The 20,148-nt window shown below is 43.8% G+C and overlaps 1 protein-coding gene across 1 annotated transcript; it reads right to left on the bottom strand.

Moving 5' to 3' along the window:
• Window positions 1-6,928: 6,928 nt before the first annotated feature.
• Window positions 6,929-19,347, bottom strand: ZNF706 (zinc finger protein 706). Its single transcript, XM_083749869.1, has 4 exons — window positions 19,134-19,347; window positions 12,486-12,622; window positions 9,515-9,620; window positions 6,929-9,114 (listed from the first exon to the last, which is right to left on the bottom strand). The coding sequence occupies exons 2-3, from the start codon at window positions 12,618-12,620 to the stop codon at window positions 9,525-9,527; spliced, it is 231 nt and encodes a 76-aa protein (XP_083605995.1). The 5' UTR covers window positions 12,621-12,622; window positions 19,134-19,347; the 3' UTR covers window positions 6,929-9,114; window positions 9,515-9,524.
• Window positions 19,348-20,148: the final 801 nt, after the last annotated feature.

The raw sequence follows: 20,148 nt of genomic DNA, 5'->3' as shown, positions 1-20,148 counted from the left end.
TCTTTTCCTGAGACATGTCGCCTCAGCTTCTGAAGGTAGCATGTAGCCATCGTGGTGGAGTCTGGGCCTTGGAACTGGGCTCAGGAAACCTTTGACCCAGGCTCCTGGCAGAGGTGCCAACTTGAATAAAATATTGTGGGGCGGGGGGGAGGTAAGCCCTGTCACTCATCAGTCACATGATGTGGCACATTTACACCACTGGATGGCAATGCTCATAAAATTTGGAGGGGCCTGGCCTCCTCAAATATTTTATTGAAAGGGCCAAATGGATCTTGGTCCCTAGGAATTGGCTCCTATGGTTGCTGGACTTCTTCCTAACCAAGACGACTTCTCTTTGGCACTGTTTTCAACCATTCTCCCTATCCACACTTCTGATCGGGGCAGAACCTTGTGCCCAAACGTCAGTTCAGGACTGTTCTGGGCAAAGAGATCAAACTGTGGTTGAACCGTACTACTTCAGACTTCAAGAGAATGGGCTGGGCGGGTTATGCACAACAGCATTCAACGATCTGGAAAACCAGCATGTCAGGGAGGCCAAAAGACAACAATACTTTCCCCTAACCTTCTGAAGAGTTTTGTTGCTGTTGCTTCATCAAGAGCTTCAGTCTGGTAATATTTCACCATGTGCTGTTTGTCTAGACCAGCTTATGGCCTGTGCTGGGCTGCAGCTAACAGGAGCTGACGTCCAAAATGCCTTGAGGGTACCAAGTTGCGAAAGGTCGGTCTAGAACAGTGTTTCCCAAACTTGTGTCTCCACCTGTTTTTGGACTACAACTCCCATCATCCCTAGCAAGCAGGACCAGTGGCCAGGGATGATGGGAATTGTAGTCCCAAAACAGCTGGAGACCCAAGTTTGGGAGACCCTGGTCTAGGCCTAGCTTAAGTTCCATACATAAGCAAGCCCTGTGATGTTTCCTGTACCTTCTCATCTTGTATATTTACACCCAGGTATGCCCATTCATTTATTAGCAATTTGACAATAGCAGATGGCCCAGTGGGGCTGTGCCCCTTCCTAACCTCCTGCTGGCCAAGTTGCTGCTGCATACAGGATGAGGTAGTGAGGTGAGGCTGGCTTGGTGCAAACATGCCAGTGGAGCCAATCCCCTTCCCTCCGTGACTCAAGAGGCCGTCTGGGTGGAGCGAGGAGCTTTCTGTATTCATGGAAGCTTCCCGTGCATTAGGGAATCCTCCAGCTACTGCACAGGAGATCCCAGAAATACAGGATGCTTCTTGCTTCAGACAGTCGTCTAGCCCAATCAGAATGTCTGAAGGGGACTTACCTGGAATTTCCACGTTCAAGGGTGCAATACCTCCGAGTACAGGGTGGTTTTAGGAAAGGACTCTTGGCTTTTCAGACCTGCTAGTGAGCGCTCAAAAGCATCCAGGGGCTAGTTCTGGAGGGGGCTGGTCTCTCTTTAATCACCCATCTGATGACTGGAGCCCAAGGCTCACTCTGCCTTAGACTGCACAGTGGCAAGACTGCTGGTGAAAAGGTGGTGATGAGCAATGTGTTTATTGGGCGAGAGGCCCGAGATCTCAGAATGACTCAAAGTCAGATCTCCCATTAACGAAGGAATCTAGGGCCACCTGCTGCAATGCTGGCATAGGAAGGCGGAGCCTGAGAGGCAAAAGGATTAAGACACGGGTTTCTACCTGTCCAAGCCACACACCCAAGCAGTCATCCTTCAGAAAATAGTAAATGACTATTACCACCCTTGACAAAGCGTAGGGGAGAATTCCCATTCCCAGGCAAGTTGACGTTTAACCCAGATTTGATATAAATCAAAGTTAAAACCAGAGTTTAAACCTGTACCTGTCAACAGGTACAACTTTCATTATCATTAAATATTCTGGAATATTTGGCACAGGAGGTGTTTTTGTTTTTGTATAATTTTTATTCAACATGATATTTAGAGCATGCAATAAGATTTGTTTTAAAACTAGAAGAAATAGAATTTTTTTTTTGACAGATCATATGAATTCTTCCAAGCATGTGAGGTGTTAGCAGAACAATGGCATTAGACAGATTTATGATCCCACTTTCTGGCAAGGATAAAGTGGGAAAGTGATGTAAGAAGATGCTATTAGGAATCCGCATTGGCTCTTTGAACTACGGATCGGGATGTACTTCCATGCCTACAGTTTGTTTCATTAAACTTTGGTTCCCTACCTGTTCACTGCAGGGTGTTTCATTCCATCTCACTGAAAAGGGTACAGTCTGGCTGAGGCTATTCCCTTTCTTTTAATTCAAATATGTACCTCCATCGCAACCAGGATGGGTAAAGAAAATTCTAATTCCGAAATCTTAAGGTCACTTTCCATGTTAAAAATACTTTGTATACTGATTTAGCACTTTGAGATTAACAAAAGAATCAACAGTAGGTAGGAATGCGACCGGGAGCTTTATGGCAATAAGGAGAAAGATTTATAGCTCTACCTTGAGAGATATCGTAGAGCTGTACAAAAAGAAAAGAGAAAGGATGCAGGAACAGACAAGCAAAATGATCAAAGGACTGGAGCATCTTAAGTAAGAGGAAAGGTTATATTTGGGGCTTTGTAGTTTAGAAACGAGGCAAGGTGGGACAAGTTAGAGGGATACAGAATTATGCACGATGTGGAGAAAATAAGACTTTCCTCCTTTCATAATACCAGAATCTGGAGTCATCCCACGAAACTGTTTAGAACAGACAAAAGATAGCACTTCTTCACACAAGTGCATAAGGAAGCGATAGCATCGCCTTGCAAAAGCTTAAACACCTTGGAAAGGGGATTAGATAAATGAATGAAGGGCACGGCTGCTAGTCCTCATGATGGCTGAATAGGCTACCTCTAAGGTCAGAGGCAATGACAAACCTAGACAGCATCTTAAAAAGCAGAGACATCACCTTGCCAACAAAGGTCCGAATAGTGAAAACTATGGTTTTCCCAGTAGTGATGTATGGAAGTGAGAGCTGGACCATAAAGAAGGCTGATTGTCAAAGAATGGATGCTTTTGAATTATGGCGCTGGAGGAGACTCTTGAGAGTCCCATGGACTGCAAGAAGATCAAACCTCTCCATTCTTAAGGAAATCAGCCCTGAGTGCTCACTGGAAGGACAGATCCTGAAGCTGAGGCTCCAATACTCTGGCCACCTCATGAGAAGACTCCCTGGAAAAGACCCCGATATTGGGAAAGATTGAGGGCACAAGGAGAAGGGGACAACAGAGGACGAGATGGCTGGCATATTCTCGAAGCTACCAGCATGAGTTTGACCAAACTGCGGGAGGCAGTGGAAGAAAGGAGTGCCTGGCCTGCTCTGGTCCTTGGGGTCATGAAGAGTCGGACACGACTAAACGACTAAACAACAAAAAGGTCAGAGGCGCTGTATGCCTCTGAATGCCAGTTTATTTGTATTTATTTAATAAAATTTACATACAGCAGCAGTGGAGAACCTCCACCAGGGGTCCTAATTGGGACTGCTAGGGCTGTTTTCCCCAACCTGCCATCAGGTGTGGCACAGGCAAAGATGCAGCTGCAGAGGAACAACCACGAACCTTAAAAGGCACTCTTGGTTGTTCCTTGGCAAGCGGGGCTTGCATTCAGCTCCATGGTGAGAGGACCTGATCTCAGCTGAACGTAGTGCTAGAATGACAGTGGTGCTCAGTGCCCTTTAAGTACCTGGCAACACACCTACAGGAGAGGAAGCAGCTGACTGAATGAGGGAAGGGTCTCATGTAGGAGTGTTAGCATTGCCAGACTCTACATGCATTTATATTAAACAATACAAAAGGAATTCTGGGTGAGGCATGGGGAAAATGTTCGCACCCAACAGGGGACAGTGACAGTATTATATGCTGACCCCTTCTAGAAATGACTATTTCAGGCTATCTAATGGGAAATTTCCTTACATTGTACCATTAGCGTGCTCTGAAAGCAAGCAACCAGTTTAATTTTTATAACTTCAATACAGAACATTAAGAAAACAACAAAATACAATCCAATTTAGTTAGGATGCACAGAATACAGCAACACAGAAATCTTCAAGCTGTTAACTATGCTTACGTCAGCAAAATCTTAAGTCTTGGGTATGCAATTATCATAATCACAAAAAATTGGTTACATATTGCAGAGTGGTCAGATGACACTTGGAACAGCAGTTCTGTTTATTTGTGGCATACATTATTGGACACACTATTCACTCCTGGAGAACAGAACACTAATCTGAGTGCTATCCCTTATTGCGCCATGATGGTCAGCTGTTTTATGAAATTACTGTGACCCCCAATTATGTTTGCCAGAATTTTCTGTGTATTATGCATACATACTCCAATCATACATTAAGTTACAAATACAAACCCTGTGAGCAGTCTTAGAAAAACATCTTTATCGAGCTAAAGGAAGCTCTTCAAGGTCAGAACCAGTCTATCTCTGAATACCACGTGCTCTTGGGCAGGGAGAGCTGCCTTCATAAGCTGTTTATGTGCTTGCTGAAGACATCTTCTTTAAATATAATCCTGGACTAGATGGACTCTCAAACTGATGCTACAGGGTTTAAACCACAGCTTAAACAGTGAAGGTTTTACATAGAATTCCAAGGAACCTCAAAGTCTGCCCAGTCCAGTGCTTCCCACTTTCCCCTCCTGATTTTTCTGCCTGTTGTAGCAACTGTAATGTGCTGCGCAATATGCTGTCTGATTTTTGTATTGCTTTTTTCCTTACTGTCTTATACGTTTTATTTCATTTCATAGAATTCAAGTTGCATTGCAATACAAAGACAATATAAGAAATAAAAAGTTTTTTAAAAAATATTTATGAATATGTAATACTGACATGCTGCAGACTATCCGAATAAAACTCATGTGCCACAAGAAGTCCAGAGACCATTTGGGGAACACCTGATCCTTCCAACCACATACACACCACCCCTATAGCAGCCCCAAGAGGTGGCATCCCCAATAAGGATGTCAGCATTCTGCTCCTAGAGGCCAATCAGATGCCTGTGGGAATCCTGCAAGCAGAATGTGAACACAAGAGCCCCCTGCCTGTCTTGTGGCTTCCAGCAAGTGGCATTCAAGAGCATTACTCCCTCCAGTAGGAGCAGAGCCATCATGGCTAGTAGCCCTTGATAATCCTCTATTTATTTATTGAATCTTCTTCTAAAGCCACCTAGGTTCGTGGTCATCACTGCTTCCTCTAGTTAAACCCAGCCTCTTCACTTAAGGACCTGTAATGGAGGAGAGCCCACCATCTCCCAAAGCAGTCTGTTCCACCGTTTTAACCGTCTGTACCATCAGGAGACGCAGGTGGCGCTGGGACGCAGGTGGCGCTGTGGGTTAAAGCCTCAGCGCCTAGGACTTGCCGATCGAAAGGTCGGCGGTTCGAATCCCTGCGGCGGGGTGCGCTCCCGCTGCTCGGTCCCAGCGCCTGCCAACCTAGCAGTTCGAAAGCACCTCCGGGTGCAAGTAGATAAATAGGGACCGCTTACCAGCGGGAAGGTAAACGGCGTTTCCGTGTGCAGCTCTGGCTCGCCAGAGCAGCGATGTCACGCTGGCCACGTGACCCGGAAGTGTCTCCGGACAGCGCTGGCCCCTGGCCTCTTGAGTGAGATGGGCGCACAACCCCAGAGTCTGTCAAGACTGGCCCGTACGGGCAGGGGTACCTTTACCTTTACCTTTTTACCATCAGGAGGCTCTTCCTAATATTTATCGTGATGGTGTACTTGTGCAACATACAGCCCTCAAGGCGGCCAGTTCTCATCCACTGATTTGATCCAGACTCGACTCCTCGTAATCTGAAGTCGTTGGTTCAAATTCTCCCCTCCAGAGCAACAGAAAACAATGAGCTCTATCAACTTTGTAACAGTCCTCCAAAATAGATTCCAACACCTGGCAGCTTTCAGCCCTTTTGAAGAATATAGATGTTAGATTTTACCTTTGCAAATATTATAAACTGTTGTGCATTAAGGAAGTCATAACCTGTTTGATGTGCAAATCACTACCAGAATAACTCGAGCCCCGCAATGAATGAGTGCATTAAGTCTGTATCTTCCAAGCATGCTGTGTAGTCATCCCCTGAAGATCTCTGCAGCGAGACATGCAATTTCATCTGAGTGCTGCAGCTGTACTGTTCTCCTAGCAAGACAAAAAAGAACCTAGATAGCACGTAGCTGGAGTGAAGAAAGAACCCAGTACTTGATATGACCTATAAAGCTCAGCAGGCCTGTTAAGAGACAAAAACCTGCCTGACAGTGTAGTATTTGACACTATACATGTAAGTTTCACAAGGGTTCTTGCTAATGCCCAGAGTTCAAGGTTAGGCAGCATTCCAGAGACTAGGTATTCACACCCTTTCACAAGAGAATGCTGTTTCAGCCAATCTACATGCAAATAGTCCTGGAATCTTTGGTATGACTATGAGCAGTTTTGTATGATGCGACTGACTGATGGCCATAGCACATTTCACCCAAGATTATGGGTTTGCCTCAAGTGCTACATGCGTAGAGTGACCTTGTGCAATCTCCTCTCTACGTACCCCGCAAATCTGTACCATAAGGTCCCCAAAACTTCTAGAACAGATTTTGGGGGTGTGCAGGGGATTGTATAGCAGAGGAGAGGGAAGTTCCATAGTGCGTCTACTGCATAAGCATAATGGCAGTGCAGGATACAACCCTGTATCCTGTTTATTTCAAGTGTGACTTAACCAATAGGCAAACATCTGTTCATCACAGCCAAGCACTTTTGACAATTCACCAGGACCTTTGCTGAGATGTTTCTTTACCTTATCTTGGTGTTTCCAAACCCAAGTTACTTGTGCTTAGAGAGTTGAGTGAAGTGCTTTCTGACATTTCCATTCCCTGTACTAAACAAATTGCTAAAGCTGCCCAGCTAGCATCAAAGCTTAATAAAATGACACTTGCTTTAAGTAGGCAGGAAATATCACATTTTACACTTTTGCTTTTTAAAAGATTTTAATCAGACACATTACACTGCACAATTGTGTCTTTATCCAGGATTAACAGGGTACCATCCACAAGATTTGGAAAGAATATTTTTTCCACATTTATCCCCATCTCTTTAACTCAGCACAGAGAATTCAAGGTTCCTACCACCTCAGTTTTCTCTCCCCCCACCCCACATGTTAGCTCCCATGTGTGTTGACCTTCCAAGATTCTGTGGTGGCTTTTAACTGATTAGAAAACAAATTATCTGCTGGTAACAGCATTAGCATAGTGTACAAAATCAAGATCTAACTTGCTCAGTGCATAAACACAATGCTACTGATGACAACCATTTTTTTTAAAAAAAAGCAAATTCTGCATATAAATGGGTCAGTTGTCCTACAGCTAGTAGGAAACTTATGCTTAATTGTTCCCAAATAATTTAGAAGAAAACCCTCCTTTATTTACTGCTCTGAGGTCTGAAATAATACATGACAAGTATCAGCTTTAGGAATGAACTTATTTAAAGGTGGTGGTTTTTTTTTTAAATTCCCCCCAAAAACAGACTACTAAAAGTAAAAATTTGTGAACAAGTGTCTTTCAGTTTAAAAAGCACTCAGTTCCAACATTTAAGCATACCACAGCAGTTTGGAAGGCAGATTTCTTGCCTAATGGGACCTATCTATCATATGATGAACAGGCTGTAATTATCAAGTGAGGAAACAAAACGAACCAAAAGGCTACATTCTAATGTCAGGGGTACAATGCAATGACAGCTACAAAACTGTGAAGATTCATTCCAGAATGACTATAGTAAAGGCAGGTGAACTTAAATGGCATAGATCAGACGGGTTAACAAATGCACAAACTGCTATTTACCTTTCCGTATCAAATGTGCAACCTGCATGGGCATGCTTAAGTAAAGAATTAACTGTTTAAAAGATTAAATGACCCAGGCACAAAGCAAAGAGAAGTTGGTCAATATTTCCTTCCAAATATCCAATCAATGGGAAAGCAATAAGGCCCATGTCAGTCATCTGCTACCAACATAAAATGGATTTGCAATTCTTTCTAGTAAAAGCAAGTAAGACAGAGCTCCAAAACATGGTCACTCTGCATCTGACATTAGAATCGAGTTCAAAATGAAATTTGGGTAGTCCAGACATAAACCAACGCTGCAAGATAGGAAAAAAGTAACACCTATCCTGCTACCATTCATCGGTTCCAACTAATCAAAGCTCAGCTAGTTTTTCTTTCCATTTCGTTAGTTATTAACTCCATTTTGTGTGCCATCCTGTTCTTTGAAACAGATTTATTTAACATTTGCTTTCAAACAAGGAAACCATTACAGTAGTCATTTTTTACACACTAATGTAGCCAGTGTGGCTGACTTCTCATGGGTGCATTTAAGAGTTTCCACAGTGGAACTTCACAACAGAGATAAATTATTTTAACTTGCTATAGCGGATATGATCATTCAGATCACACCAAAACAAAACTTCAGTTCTACTATACTTCCACCAGTCTGCCACCTAGCATGAGGATTCACTGGTACTGCACTTGTCTCCAGTGCATAAATTTAAGGTAAAAGCTCATTTATATACAAGAATGAAATTTCATAAGGGTCAGTAGAGCAGGCACTCCAAACTAAACAGAGTTGAAAGAAAACACTACTTCGATCAAAGACATTAAGTGTTTTAGAAAATAACCAGGCTCAAAGCAAGTTGCATACCAAATGGAGAAAGAATTTTCTAGTTAACGTGGACTCAACAGTAATAAGTGTTAAAGAGCAAATGACACCATTTAGTTTTTGGCTGTGGGAGAAGTCCACTTGTTAGGATTTTGTAAGGCAAATAAAACAGGTATTGAAAACAGAACTTCTACAAGTATTTTACCTGCGATATTGTAAAATCAAAGTACTATTTTATTAAATGAGTTATTTTACACAATATGAACATCAATATAATTACAACTGTAAAAAATTTAAGAATGAACCAATTTTCAGATTTCCAAGTAGGGCACAACTGTACAGTTACATAGATTCATCTTTACATGACGCCCAAGAGGAACAGCATAAAAATATGAATGTTTCTATAGCCCCTTCATTTTTGCTGATCAACAGTTTGTTAGAAAAGCAGCTGCAGGTTTGTTATGCAATGTCTGACAGTAGAAGAGTCAATAGGTTCCATGAATTCACCTGCAACACAAGAGTAATATTGTTAAATACAGTCTTATTGTCTCATCGAATTACTAGCATCTAATGAGTCAATGTAATGTCATTTCATAATTAAATGAACTGAACCTCCCTGAAGCCTTGTAACAGATAAACACAACAAAATTAGAAGATTACACACATTTATCTTCTCACAGACTTGTTGCCAATTTTGGCAACTCTCCAAGTTGCTATGTAATGCCCTGGCTATATCAAAATAAAGTTCTAAATATGAGAAACAACAAAACCAAAATCCTTGTTTATGCTTTAAGTTAGCTCCCAATTTTCATAAAACCTATACTGTAAATGAAATCTATTTGATGCAGTTTTACTTATGATATATACTAAATTTCTTTAATTCAAAACTTAAATACTAAGCATTCACCTGTGAGCTTTTACGCCTGAACATCTGCCAGTTCTGGAGGGAGCGGAGTCTTCGGATGCTTGCTCTCAAAGTGCTGTTTGAAGGTCTTGGGATCTGGCATCTGTGTCTGATTAAGGAGAGAATGGAGCTTTATGCAAGGCAAAATCCCAAACAGATTCAAATACAGCTTCTTCTCCCTGAATCCTAAAGGACTGCATTAGGGTTTTTGGCTCAAGAGCAGCCAAATTTTGGAGGCACTGTTCCTCGTTCTTTGCCACCCCTCCTAACTTCCCTGCTTTGTTCTACCTACTCATTCCTACTCAATTCTTATCCTTTTCACAAATTGTACATAAAATTGTGCCCCCTCCCTGCCGGCTATTTGGCTAGTATTTCATGGGTATTCCTTCCTGAAACCAGTGAATTCAGTTTTAACTTTAGTTTTTTGCCTGTTGGGAAGTACAAAATTATTATTTATTACATTTATATACTGCCCTTCATCTGAAGATCACAGGACAGATTACAATATAAAAACACAACATGCATAATATAATAATAAAAAATAATCCTCCCTCAACACGTTTCAAAGGCCATAGACTGTTTAACAGCAAAGAGCCTGGTTGAAGAGAAATGTTTTCCCTTTGTGCCTAAAAATATGTAATGAAGGTGCCAGGAGAGCCTCCCTGGGGCAAGCATTCCACAAACGGGGAGCCATCATTTTAAAAATAGCCTCTTGGGTATTAAAGGGAAGAGGTATCAAGAACCGACTTTCGGTGGTGGGTATACAGAAGGGGGATCACCTTCTCTAACAGCTCACCTGGGTTTTACAGTAGGTGCAGATGAGGGAGAATATATACCACCCCTGCCAGCCCACTCCCATATCAGCATGCAACTCCTGGTCACCAAAGGTTACTAGACTAGTGCCTAAATATAAGGCTAAACTTACAAGCAAGACACTCAAGAAAGTGTCTGGTGGGGGATGAATGTTCCGACCCCTGGGCTCTCACTTGTGGGGTGCCTCAGGGTTCTGTCCTCTCCCCCATGCTTTTCAACATCTACATGCAGCCGCTGGGAGAGATCATCAGGAGGTTTGGGCTGGGTGTTCATCAGTATGCAGATGATACCCAGCTCTACCTCTCTTTTAAATCAGAACCAGTGAGGGCAGTGAAGGTCCTGTGTGAGTGTCTGGAGGCGGTTGGAGGATGGATGGCGGCTAACAGATTGAGGTTGAATCCTGACAAGACAGAAGTACTGTTTCTGGGGGACAGGAGGCAGGCAGGTGTGGAGGATTCCCTGGTCCTGAAGGGGGTAACTGTGCCCCTGAAGGACCAGGTGCGCAGCCTGGGAGTCATTTTGGACTCACAGCTGTCCATGGAGGCACAGGTCAAATCTGTGTGCAGGACAGCTGTTTACCAGCTCCATCTGGTACGTAGGCTGAGACCCTATCTGCCTGCGGATTGTCTCGCCAGAGTGGTGCATGCTCTGGTTATCTCCCGCTTGGACTACTGCAATGCACTCTACATGGGGCTACCTTTGAAGGTGACTCGGAAACTACAACTAATCCAGAATGCGGCAGCTAGACTGGTGACTGGGAGCGGCCGCCGAGACCATATAACACCAGTCTTGAAAGACCTACATTGGCTCCCAGTATGTTTCCGAGCACAATTCAAAGTGTTGGTGCTGACTTTTAAAGCCCTAAACGGCCTCGGTCCAGTATACCTGAGCATCATTCTGCCCGGACGCTGAGGTCCAGCGCCGAGGGCCTTCTGGCGGTTCCCTCATTGCGAGAAGCAAAGCTACAGGGAACCAGGCAGAGGGCCTTCTCGGTAGTGGCGCCCACCCTGTGGAACGCCCTTCCAGCAGATGTCAAAGCGATAAACAACTACCTGACATTCAGAAGACATCTTAAGGCAGCCCTGTTCAGGGAAGTTTTTAACATGTGATATTTTATTGTATTTTTGGTTTTTATGGAAGCCGCCCAGAGTGGCTGGGGAGGCCCAGCCAGATGGGCGGGGTATAAATAATAAATTATTATTATTATTATTATTATTATTACTCACCAAATGTTGGGAATGTATAGAAACACTGTCTAGAAACAGGCAGGACCCTAAGTAACAAGCAGTCTCCCCCCAGTATTTGACCAAAATCCCTGCTTCACCAAGTCCTGCACTGTTATTCAGTTGTGTATCCAAGCAGCACCTGTTCCATTTTTTACTCCTCGTTGCACACATCTGTCTGTCCATCCTGCCCATTTTTATCATACCCTGTTCTGCAGGATATTTTATTGCTATTGTTTATCAATTATGTTATTATATCTGCTTTCAACTGTATGCTGCCTTGAGTCTCTCACACTGAAGGGAAGCCTGCTGTTAAACTGCCTAGAGGACACACTGTTAGTTGGGTAGCATATAAATAAATAAAAATCAGAAATCTCTTGCCCAGGAACCCACAAAGTGAGGATGTTCTCATTTCCTTCTCCCTCACCTCTTAACCTACTGATTTACTACACTGCATGTGCATGCTGTCACACCCTCCAACTCTTCGAAGCAAAGCGCATGCAATTCCCCAAGTGTTGCAGAAATGATAGGCACTACCGATAACATACACCTTCATCTGATACAAGATTCAAGTGTTTGCCATGTAACCTTTTTGACTTGCTAGCACAGGATACCCAACAACTGAAATCAGTAGTAGGAGATTGAACTCATACAAATAGGCACAAGTTGATATAATAGCCGATGACAACGCAAAGGGTGTGTTAAAACTTTATGTAGGTCCTTCTGTACTGCCTATGGAGAAGAGAATTCTAGGGAATTATATGAAGGAAAAAGAGCATAGGGAATCCAGAGTCAAATGATCAAATCCCCACCTAGAGTGCATATGTAGCACACAACACACATAGATGTTCTTTGTTTCTTCCATAGCTTCATTCCATACAAGTCAAACTTGGGGCCTGGAAAGACTGCCACAACGCTTCATTTTCAAAGCTTCTTACCCTACAGACGGTGCAGGTGTATATTAGAGCAGCTTTAGCTGCAGCCTTCTGATCATGGCCTTGTTTCTTCTTTGCCCCAGCTTGCTTTTTGGCATTCTTCTGCTGTGACTGGATCTTCTGTTGTCCACGAGCCATAGCTAAAAATAAGTGCAAAAGGCATTATAGCAGATTGAACCGTATGAGCAATCTAAGGCATATTTGCTCAGAAATAAATGGCTTGAAGTTAAAAGAATTTGCTCACTACTGTGTTTAGGACTGCAGCCATAGCATTAAAGCACTTCTTAAGAGCCAGCCTCCATCTAGAAAAAGCATAAGCTGCTTTCAGATATGGACCAAGTATCCTCCCCAAACAAATTATTTTTGTAATTACTTGCCCAGTTACTTTCCTCACAACTAGCATAGGTGCCCCATCATTTATTCCCAAAAATGAGACAAGAGTGGTTCCACAGATTACAACTAAGAGAATATTTATTCTGTTACAAGGAGGAAGAATTCGGAGGAAAGAATTCAGGCTCAAACCCCTCCATTTAGTTAGAGCAATTGAAGGTGGTGCTATATTTGAGAAGAAACACATGGCTGCTACTGAAACTGGTAGTCCTGGGTCAAATTACAAAACTATCCTGTGTCCTGACATAATTACTGCTGTGCATTTCCCTGCTCCTGACAGCCAATGATTTGGTGACAGCCCAATTACAGCCCTATACTGTTTCAAGGTACTCCTAGATTAAGTACACATTGTTCCATTCACACGGATATAAATCAGTCACAGAACACAAGGAATTCAACACCTTTATTACTCCAACTAGACTTGGGAGAACTCTAGCCTCTATGAAGTTATTTGTCAGCTATGCTAGGATAATAGTATTTCAGAACTCACTACTGTAGTTGAAAATAAAGGGACAAAAACTGACCAGCCACAAAAAGCCACACACACAAAAGGGGGGGTGCTTATTAAGAAAAATGTCTTACAAAATCAATCCCCCCAGATGCTGCTGGAAACAATGGGTTAAAATGGTCTGGAATATTTACAAAAATACTCCAATTCTCCCTTACAAATAATGTCTCTGCACCCACATTCATATCACAAGGCAAACAGAGAAGGGAACACATTTACCAAGGACACTTTGCTTACAAAGCAGGGAAACTTTCTTTTTTTATTTTACACCAACAGATTTGTACCCTACCCTTTCTTCAAGTACAGTGGTACCTTGGGTTACATACGTTTCAGGTTACAGACTCCGCTAACCCAGAAATATTACCTCGGGTTAAGAACTTTGCTTCAGGATGAGAACAGAAATCGTGCTCCGGCAGCGCGGCAGCAGCAGAAGGCCCCATTAGCTAAAGTGGTGCTTCAGGTTAAGAACAGTTTCAGGTTAAGTAAGGACCTCTGGAACGAATTAAGTACTTAACCTGAGGTACCACTGTACTTATAGATAGCAGGTGTGACGTTATCCCTTCTTATTCATCAAACAACTCTATGAGGTAGGTTATGTTGAGCGTATCATTATGGTCCTATATTATCGAGGGAGCTTTATGATTGAGCAAGATTTACATTAATGTCTAAGTTTGCCATCAAAAGTGACCTAGTAATTCTTCCCCACACTATAGCCAGTGCTCATTCCTCAGGTAACATATGAACTCAGAATAATTTCCACCCAGTTCTGGTTTACTTCTGATTGCTCCTTGTATCATTGTGCAAGTGTGTAACATGAAGCTAGAGTCTGTCACAATATGCTGTTTCAGAGCATTTACAGTGTTTTGTTGCAAGAGACCAAGAAGACTGAAGAGTGACAGACAACCAGAGCCTGCCTACACTTCTCCAAGACATCTAGGTTATCCCAGTGTACTCTTGAAGGTGTGTGTGTGTGTGTGTGTGTGTGTGTGTGTGTATCATAGCAGCTTGATAATTTAACTATTCCCCTGCAAGCATCATCAAGTTGTGATACTAACACAAAACAAACCCCCCAAAATGGAAAGCTGCATATAACTGCATAATTTTTAAAAGATATGCATCCTACTGAGGCTCACGTGACTGCTTAGTATACATAGCATCCAATTTTTTAAAAAAGCCAACTTCTCATATGAGTTTTAGCTGATTAGTTAATAGCTAATAGTTTGCAGTCAGTACAAATAGTTCTGAAGCAAAATACACACTTTGTGATCGTATGGCACAGACATAAAAGAGAGAGATGAGGGATATTCTTAAGATTGTGTTTGTCATTGTACTTTTCAACTACAGCTGTATTAAAAATGCTTTTAAAATCGGGTATCCTTTTAGTCATTGAAAATATTTTATCATTGATTAACCACGTAAGAGATTTTCTTATAAACCGCTTAGAGGTTTTCTTACAATCAAGCAGTATATAAATTTTGGCATTAAAAGAAGCTGGTATGGCCACTCCTAAAGAAGTCCGCACTGGTCTCCATGGTTTGTGATAGTTACCAACCAGTTGTAAATGAAGATGACATGGGTAGTGGCAGAACAACAGGAGACATTCTTGGAAGAGACCAATTATCTAGAACCACTGCTATGGCGTAGAACCTGCATTCCTCCTGATATTGTTGCACTCCCAACAGCCACAGTCAGCAATGCCAGTGTTCAAGGGCGATGAGAGTTGTAGTTCAACAAGATCTGGAGAGCTACAGATTCCCTATTCCTGATATAGAATTAGATATGCAATGCAATGACAGACTATACTTTTTTGGGCTTGCTCCTAGGTTTATTATTTATTCCAAATACAGTGGTACCTCGGGATGCAAACGGGATCCGTTCCGGAGCCCCGTTCGCATCCTGAACAGAACATAAGATGCAACAGCGTGTCATATTTCGTCGCTTCTGCGCATGACATCATTTTGACCGTCTGCGCATGCGTGAGCGGCGCAACCCGGAAGTAACATGGTCCGTTACTTCTGGGTCGCCGCAGAGCGCAACCCGAGAATACTTATCCTGAAGCGTATTTATTCCGAGGTCTGACTGTATAAACTGGCCATTATCAAAATATGCACCTCAAGAGGTTTAGCGCCTGTTCTGCATGCAAAAATCCCAAACTCAACTTGTGATGTCTCCAGAAACTCTGGAGAGCCACTGCTGCCAAACAGTGCTGACAATACCAAGCTAAAGGGACTGATTTTTAGAAGGCTGCTCCGAATAAAGGGATGTTCATGCAAACAGGAAAATGGTACACTAAAGCCATTATTAACTTTTGATAACAGGAGCAGTATCAAGTAACAATGGCCAGTTTCAAAACAACCCCAAAGCCCAGGTGAATAAGCATGTATTGAGTTACTGACAAAAACTGCACACCAGGCATGTCCAAAGTTCGTTTCGGGTGGTATAATCCGGCCTGGCAGTTGACTTAACCCGGCCCCTGTGTTAGTTTATTTTCTGGGGTAAAATCCTAAAAAAACCTCAACAACTTCAACCCTAAAAAAGGTCAAAAACTTTGTTTGGCCCTCACGGCCTTCACTTCATCAAATCTGGCCCTCTTTGAAAAAAGTTTGAACACCAGTGGTCCACACTGAAGATGGCTTGAATTCAGAACAAGACAGAACTCTCCTGCAAATTTCAGTGACTGGGTCAGCAGAAAAATGGAGACATACTCCTTCCAAGTCTCTGAGTTCCTCAAACACAGTTTATCTTCCTGTATCATTTTCCTCAGAGCATTCCATCCACATGCCAGCAAAGTGATTCACGAGGAAAAGGCAGAGAGACCTACCGGTATATTGATGTGGGTCATACTCCAACTCCTATGAACCACCCCCAGCATGGCCAACCATCAGAGATGATAGAAGTTGTCATCCAGCAATTGGAGGGCCACAGGTTAGCTACCTCTGCTGTACAATGTATGTGTTCTGACCACAGAGCAGCTCTATAGAAAAGGTCACATATTCTCAGACTACAGATGGGTAACTTTATTATTATTTATTCCATTTATATCCCTCCCTTCCTCCCAAAGCAGCCCAGTGAGAACAGTGACAGGGAAGTGAGAATGACTTCACATATGCTGAACCCACATACACTGAATCCATAAAACCAGTGTGACCAGATAAAAGCTTAAGAGTTTTACTATAATGGAACAACAAAGTTCTCTCATTTTATTAGCATTGGGGATTAATTTTTAAGACTGCAAATATGGTTCTGAAACTTCTGCCTTGCATATTCACATTTCCTATGTTTTAATACAGTTGTACCTTGGCTCCCGAACAATCAAAAACCGGAAGTGAGTGTTCCGGTTTTCGAATATTCTTTCAGAAGCCGAAATCATAAGCAATGCTTTGGAGGTCAAATGTTTCGAAGTTGAATGGACTTTCGGAACGGATTCTGTTCGACTTCTTATGTACCACTGTACTGTACATGGGTTCCTCCCCCATCTGCTATCTACATGATCAGAAGTATTTTTGGTGAGATCTCTAGAGCTTCTAATTCCAAAAAACAAGAACAAACTTCTTCTGCATCAAGCCTTGTCTGCACAGCTGCTAGTGAAGGATAGTTGTGTATGTGTGGGTATTATATTGCTACTTCACAGGGCAAACGACAAGATAAAATAGAGAGAACCATCTATACCACCTTGAGTTCCTTGGAGGATATAAATGCAATGTAATTAATAATATGAGAGAAGAACAGTTTCTATTCACTTTCTCCACACCATACGTAATCTTACTTACGGTGCATGCATAATAATAAGTTATTACCCTGGCAAGATTAATAAAGTAGGGATCAACTGGTGTGCATACTTGTTGCCGATTTCCCAAGATGGTTTCCTCCCCAAATAAAACTCATGCAACTGTTTTGTCATGCCTTGGTGGGTATACTTATGGGTATCTTGGTTGGGACAGCTGAGAATTTAAAAAGGAGGCTGGCCAGGATGTTCATTCTAAAGGCACACCCATGAGACTTCAACCATATCCAATCTGCTAAGTCCTAAAAGAATTTCACTGTCATAACAGCAGGCAGCAATTTCTCCTCTGGAACTGCACACAGCCAACATATGTTATCAGATCCTTCCTTGTTTTCAACCAGATTCCGCTTCCCAGAACAAAACATGTGCATCTAATCTTGCTGAGGTAACCTTCTAACTGTGCATGTCAGGAATATCAGTATTAAATGCCTTCTTCATCAATATTCCTATATTTGGGGTACGGGGCATACAACATGCAGTTTTCCCAAACTCATGAGACTGCAGACTAGTTTCCACTTCTTAACTTAAACAAACAAGGGTAGAAAATGAACAGGCCTTTACAGCTGAATGTACAAAAAGGTAAAGAAACAAAAATAGAGTAATAAGATTCTGATTAAGCTGTCAAGCATATCACTTGCATAAGAACTTGTTTTCTAGAAGGAAATGTCCAAGTCGGAAAACAACCAGTGCATGTGACCAAGTAACAAATGGTAATGAGGTTTCATATCTCAGGTCTGACACTAGCAGCTGCGTTTTACACACGTAGCACAACACAGATTAATTTACCATTCAGCTTCAATCCAACTCTTATGATATATAATTTTTAATCCTTACTGTACCAAGGAACACATGCAGATTTTAAGCTGTTTCAAGTGTTGATGTGAACAGCAGACTCAGTCCCAACACGTGATGGCAAGGAAAGAAATGAAACAACAAAGAGTAAGGTGTGCCAAGAATGGTGTTTGGCATGAAAGCGTATGAGGCCAAGTGTGGCCAACGCAATACAAATCCTCTTGTTTTGCATAGTCAAGTGCAAGAACCCTAACTGGGGGAAGGTAGGGGGAGCTCACCACCTTCATGCCTGTTTCCCTCTGTCCAGCTATCCTTGATACAGCTGGCTAAAAACTTATTTCCAAGAGAGATCATCATGACTTCAATGAAGACGAACATCATATCATTTACCAACTTCACCCTTTCAAGGTGAATTTGGTGCTGCCAGTAAACCTGTTACATGGATAACTAGGGGAAGCCGGGAATAATCTAAAGAGAGGAAACACTGCAAAACTGGCCAGGGTTTTTTTTAAGGTGGAAAAGCCCATTTCAACAACCTCACAGCACCATGTGAGAAAGTGCAACTTTCTAACAGGCAAACTCAGACAGCCAACCCCCATAGCCATTATTCTACATGATTTATATGTGTAGTGTTCCATTATGCTACTATTATTTATAAGCCGCTTTGGGATTCATTTGAAAGAAAAGCGGCATAGAAATATAATAAACCAACCCAACCCCATCATACCCAGCACCTTCCGGCGGGGGCCTAACAGTAAACCCCCCCCCCCCGACCCTTCCCTCACCCTAAACGTGTTTGGGGTTTTTTAAGGCGGGGGAAACAAATAAATGGGAAATGCCACCACAGGGCAAAACCATAAGGAAACCACCATGTTCCCGAATCCCTCCCCCCCCAAAAAAAACTTCCCGTCCGTGAAAGAAGCGGCCATGTGTCCAGCCCCGCAAGAAACACGAGGGGTCTCTTCTACCTTTCTCAGCCCCCCACCCGGGACGGGGAAACTTCCCCACGAGAGGGGGGAGGAAGGGACTGAGAAATAAACCCCTCCAGCCGCCGCCCGGCTCGGGGGGAAGAGACTTAACCCGCCCCGAGCAGGCTGCCGGCCTCTCTCCTCTCTCTCCCTTGCCCCCGAGGCCTGGCGGCGGCGCCCAAGCCCCTGCCCTCGCCCCCCGCCTTTACCCGGGCTGTGGGGGTCCCGCCTGCGAGGCGTCCGTCGACAGCTACGGAAGGCTCCGCGCGGCCCAGCAGCAGCAGCTGCCGCCGCCTGCCCGTGAGGATGGAGGAGCCCGTGTGTGTGAGGGACGGAGTCTCTCTCGCCGTCCGTCTCCCTGCCCGTCCGTCGGCGGCGGCGGCGGCGAAGTGCGCACGCGCCGCCCCTCCCCGCCGCCGCCGAGAGTCAGGCCAAGCCAGGCCAGGCTGCTCCCGCCAACGCCTCATCCGGCGGCAGCGGCGGCTGCTGTGCCCGGACCGGGCCAATGGCGGCGCCTCCCTATTACATAACGCGCAGGAAAGGCCTCTCGGCTTGGCCTGAGCAGGAAACTGAGGTGGCGGCGGCGGGGCCTATCGGAGTTCCCTCCAAAGCACCACTTCCCTCCGCTTTCCTGTCAGGGTCACAGTCGGCAAGCGATGGTTTTCCCGCCCGTTGGGGCATCATGGCGGGTTGAAGGGAAGCCGCCCCGCAGGGTAGGGGAAGTCGGTTCCTCACAACAAGCCGTGGCAGAAGAAGAAGAAGAAGGCCGGCTGAAGGGACCCGAAATGCCGGTCTTTTATAATGCATTCTTTGTGAAGCTTTAGTTAGCCGCAATAATAAACGACGTTGTGCTGCTTTTAATATCTCTCTCTTTCGCCTCCCCCACCGCGCAAGTGTAAAGATCCTTCTCTTGGTTTTTATGGTGCTGGCTTTTGTGTTCAGCTTTCCTTGATGTTTATCTTCAGGTCAGCTTGACTCTTCCCCTGACAATAGCTGCTGCTGCGTGCGGCACATAGTGTGGGGGAATCAAAGAAAGCCAAACTTCGGTTCATAGAATTGCAGAGTTGGAAGGGACCCCCTGGGTTCATCTAGTCTAACCTCCTGCAATACAGGGATCTCCACTAGATCTTGGCAGGTGGCTCTCCCGCCTCTGGTTAGAAATCTCCAAGGAAGGAGAGCCCACCTCCTCCTGAGGGGATCTGTTCCTCTGTCAAACAGATCTTA

Source organism: Podarcis gaigeae, assembly GCF_964106915.1.
Source record: "Podarcis gaigeae genome assembly, chromosome: 7".
In the NCBI taxonomy this organism is placed as follows: Eukaryota; Metazoa; Chordata; class Lepidosauria; order Squamata; family Lacertidae; genus Podarcis; species Podarcis gaigeae.
The sequence above is the reverse complement of the archived record's forward strand: the minus strand, read 5'-3'. Positions and strand labels throughout refer to the sequence as shown.

Coding starts and splice junctions, on each gene's coding strand:
- ZNF706 (XM_083749869.1), bottom strand. CDS start 12,620: ATGGCTCGTGGACAACAGAAGATCCAGTCACAGCAGAAGAATGCCAAA. Junction 9,621..12,485: donor ACACCTGCACCGTCTGTAGG/GTAAGAAGCTTT, acceptor CTCCTTAATCAG/ACACAGATGCCAGATCCCAA.